At 31.5% G+C, this 4,550-nt stretch overlaps 1 protein-coding gene across 1 annotated transcript in view; it reads right to left on the bottom strand.

Moving 5' to 3' along the window:
* Positions 1-6: 6 nt before the first annotated feature.
* Positions 7-4,550, bottom strand: part of LOC106884237 (neuropeptide FF receptor 2) — a 274,881-nt gene continuing 270,337 nt past the window's right edge. Inside the window, exons 4-5 of the mRNA XM_014935500.2 lie at positions 3,343-3,451; positions 7-1,565 (exon numbers count right to left, since the gene is read on the bottom strand). Coding sequence (XP_014790986.1) covers positions 1,462-1,565; positions 3,343-3,451 — 213 coding nt within the window. The 3' untranslated portion in view covers positions 7-1,461. The remainder of the gene's footprint in view (positions 1,566-3,342; positions 3,452-4,550) is intronic.

Below are 4,550 nucleotides of genomic sequence, written 5' to 3'. Positions count from 1 at the left end.
AAAAACAAGGATGCGTCATTCGGAGTTTTCTTTCCTCAGTCGAGTTCCAGATTATCTTTGCAATTTTGGCTGATTATACTCGAGATTGCTCCAATCTGGCCAGCCCCAAGGAAAAAATAAGCTAAGAGCATTAGATTCTTTGGAAGAAAGCAGCGAATGTATACAAAAACAAGGACAAAAAAAAACCAGAGAAATGGTACACAATTACACAAAAAACAAAAGACGAAGACATGTGGTGTAGACAACAAACAGATGTATTAGTATAATGCTCGGGAAGTGAAAATGTCTTTACTGTTTCGAGCCTACGCTCTTCCACAGAAAGGAACGCAAAATAAAACAAGGAGAAAAAAAAAAGAATGTGTAGTGGCTAGCGATCTATCATATATACGTATGCATGTATATATGTGTGTGTGTGCTTCGTATATATGTGGTTATGTAGAGACAGATGAAAACAGAATGACGATAAAGCCAAAGTTGTATTCCATGATATGTGATAAAAATAAATATTGATCGTTTGTACAAGTAGTTTGGTTTGATAAGATCTCTGGCCTTAGAGATTTGATGAACGAGGAAGAAAATCTTGGAGCGTAGTGAAATAATTCATTTCATTCATAAGTTAACACGAGATACGTTTCACAACGATTCTATCATCACTTTACAATGCACTGCTGAATAATAGGTGTGCTGGTCGTCGTCAATGCGTAGACACGTTTAAGCCTGTTCAGCTGTCAGTTAACAGTATCCTGTGTCACATTGTGTTCTGTCATTGATTGAAGTATTTCACTGTCGTGGTCCCATTATATCTGTAGTAGAGAGGTTATCTTCACATTTAACATTTAAAACACGATTTTCACTTTGAACAACAGAATTGTTTGGTTTTAATTTACCGGTACACCGAGTTGGTCAAGCGACTAAGGAAACTTCTTCAGTGATAATTCATTGTAATAGTGATTTCTTTTTAAAATTTGGTTGGAAGAACTAATGATAAAAGATTCAATGAATGGAATGTAGTGAAGTTCATTCATATCTTTTCCAAATACGCTCTGAAATTATGTTGTTTCAGTTAAGAATTTACAATGGATCATAGAATCAATATTAACAGTTAAGTGCTCCTTAACGGGCACTTAACTCTTAAACATACAGTTTAGTATGATTTAAGGAAACGAAACAGAATCTAAATAACAAGTTAAATGAAAGGACCTCATTTAAATACATCTGAACATTTAAGCAAAAAGTATTCTATAATGATTTCATATGCTTATGATACTCAATGCCACAGAAGAAAATATATTGTTGCAAACACTTGTGAACCGACATGATATTTGATGATTATTTCTTCAACAGATACTTGCATTTTGTGTTTTTGTGTTGCATTTCTAGAATTCGAAAAGATAAAAAATACAAGCATTTAAAAAATTCTTTTTTGGTATGATCAGTCATGATATGTAGAGTTTTATTCGTTCATAGATTTGTAACCGAAGTACTTTGATAGGCAGAATTGTTTCTTCGCATCATTATTTCTTCTGGATTCCGTTTCTGCATACACCTCATCGTGTCTCGAAGACCTACGTTAAAAAAAGAATGGCCTATGGTAAATTATGGTAAAAGAAAAAAAAACATACATTCATATAAGACTTGGAAGTGATAAATACTCATAACAATTTACTGCAATAAACATTTTATAAACTCGCTGAGAAATTTATTGTTCAATCCTTTTACGCAGCAACTGGCTGTCGACCCTGGAACTCTGGATTGTAAAGAGTCATCTGATATCGTAACAAGATGCCACACCGAAATCACAGTGAATCTACTTTAAGAAAGTAAGATACTAGAGAATATTATTTGTGTATATTTCAATAAACGCTTCAAAGCAGTACACGACCAAAGAATATTAGCTCTGGACGAGTGCTTAGGAATTCCAATTAAAATATCAATTTCCTACCGAAATACAAATTTCACAATAATGAATAAAAGATTTGATATGCTTTAACATCTCCCAAATAGTTTTATAGTTTCTGATATCGTCAGATTTTAAAGTACTTTGATAAATTTCCGTGAGATCTTTATGAATTTCTGAAAATGTATTTATGTTGATTATTGTTTAACCTAAACAAGTTTCCAGGCATCTCTATCTAATCCTTAGAAATAGTCACTAGTTGTAAATATTTTTGTACAATAAAATACCGATTCTGAAAAACAATTGATTTGATGGGTTATTTACGAGGTTAAAACAATTGAGCGAATGAAAATTCAATGAAGATAGCTGTATAATATGTTTACAATTAATATTTTCAATTTCTATAGAAAATTATGTCTTCAACTAAAACTCAATGCAGCATTCTTTGTTTTAAAAATCCTATGACGTATATGATTTTCCGCAAAATATTTATCTAGTTAAGTTAAATGGCGCACGAAACCAAATAACTTTTATCGTTTGTATTTTCCGTGTCTGAGAATTAATACGGTAAAAGAATTAGTATAATTCCATTTTAACCATATCGCATTATAGGAAGAAAGTAATGGTCTTGTATGCTTGATTAAAATCACTGACTGAAATATAATTCTTGGCAAAAGCTAATGGTTTTTGGACAAAACGATTTAGTTGTCGAAGTGTGAAATTCAATGTTATAAAACTGGATAAATATGTCAAGATCTTTACTACTAATTTTATTCGGCCAATTATTAATATAAATCTTCTATTCTATACTGGCAAATTGGTAGTTTGCGTAATTTCAAGAATAATATTGTACATTTTTTACTACACTGAAATCGCTTTGAATTAGATTTAGTGGCGTAGAAGATGGAATATTAATAAAATTTTGATAGAATTCTTCAATTTAATATAAAGCCTTCATAGTGTTAAGCGTGCAATTCTATCATTTGTTTGTAATTCCGTCGTTATTAGTTTCATAATTAATAGAATTAAATTTAGTGTCATTAGATTTTTTTTTAATGAATATTAGAAATACTGTTAGAAGAAAGCAGATTATATACGTTGCTGTTAATTTTATACAAATATCTGGTTTTGTCTGAAAAAACAAAAATAATCTTAATGGTTTTAAATTATTCTTTATAAGCGTTTCAAACCTGTGGGTGGCAAGTCGAAAGCTGCTGTGGAGATGATCTTTTAGCTAATTTTGACAAACATTATTGATTCTTATTTCGTTCTCAAATTCTGTCGTAAAATCTCTATAAATTCAGTTCAAGTGATCTACTTTGTGTTAGCTACGCGAGAAATCTTGGTAGATGTAAAAATAGAATGTTGTAACGTTTATACCATTTGACGAGAATATTAGAAAATAATTAAATAAAGAAAATAATTAAAAGAAAGCAATACCTTACCGTTACGAAAATTTTCATTGAAGCCCACGTATATGACAGGATTCAAAGCAGCGTTTGAATCAGCTAAGTACTGCGCACAAAACTTAAGATCATAAAACCATGGGCTCAACTGAAATAGAAAGAATCATATCTTTGAAAAAGTCAAGTAAATGATCAATCATACAGTTTAAACGACACGATTTCACTCGTGGATAATTTATAGCTATACAGAGAGAAGGCTGCGGTTAAATAAGAGAAATCAAACGTCTAGAATTAATTCACGTTTAAATTTCGTAAAAGTTTGGACATCATCATCATCATCATCATCATCATCATCATCATCATCATCGTCGTCGTCGTCGTCGTCATCATCATCATCATCATCATCATCATCATCATCATCTTCATCCTCATCAGCTCCACAGTTAGGAAACTTATTACTACCATCTTCATAGTTCTGGTGGAAAACCCCCGCCACCGATATCGCCTTCACACCTTCTTCTTCTTCCTGTTCTCTCATTATTATTGCAGCATTGACAGACATTGAAAGTTCAACTGTATCGGCAATAATATCTAATTTAGTAGCAACGCCGAAAGCACCTGCATCAGAAAATATTAGCAATTGTCAGGAATTTTTATTTCTCTATTATCAAATCACTCTTTTGCAGACAACGTTGACCACAACTTCAGAATAATTCTTAAAAATTGAGACTGAATAGTGAAAGATCACAATACATCATGCATATACGGTTTTCAGTTTACGGCAATTTTACATTACAATGACCTCCGTGATCAGTAGGAGTCAAGAGGGTAGTTGTTCTATATTTCAGAGATGAGGAAGTCTGTACATTATTTACATTGGACAGATATTTGTCCTCATCTTGTTTGTTATTACCACAACGTTTCGACTGTTTTACGTTCCAGCCTTCATCAGGCGTCCTGGTGGAATTTTGAACCCAACTGTGGGTTCTCATTTCTAAGGTATTTTTTGGCTGATGTTATTTTATTTTGCGAATTCAATTCTAGGCAGTGCCTTGAATAAATAATAATAATAATAATAATAATAATAATAATAATAATAATAATAATAATAATAATCATAATCATATTACTACTACTACTACTACTACTACTACTACTACTACTACTACTACTAATAATAATAATAATAATAATAATAATAATAATAATAAGAAGAAGAAGAAGAAGAAGAAGAAGAAGAGGAAGAA

Source organism: Octopus bimaculoides, chromosome 2 (genome assembly GCF_001194135.2).
Source record: "Octopus bimaculoides isolate UCB-OBI-ISO-001 chromosome 2, ASM119413v2, whole genome shotgun sequence".
Taxonomy (NCBI): Eukaryota; Metazoa; Mollusca; class Cephalopoda; order Octopoda; family Octopodidae; genus Octopus; species Octopus bimaculoides.
Note: the sequence above shows the minus strand (reverse complement) of the source record. Positions and strands in the feature narration are given on the sequence as shown.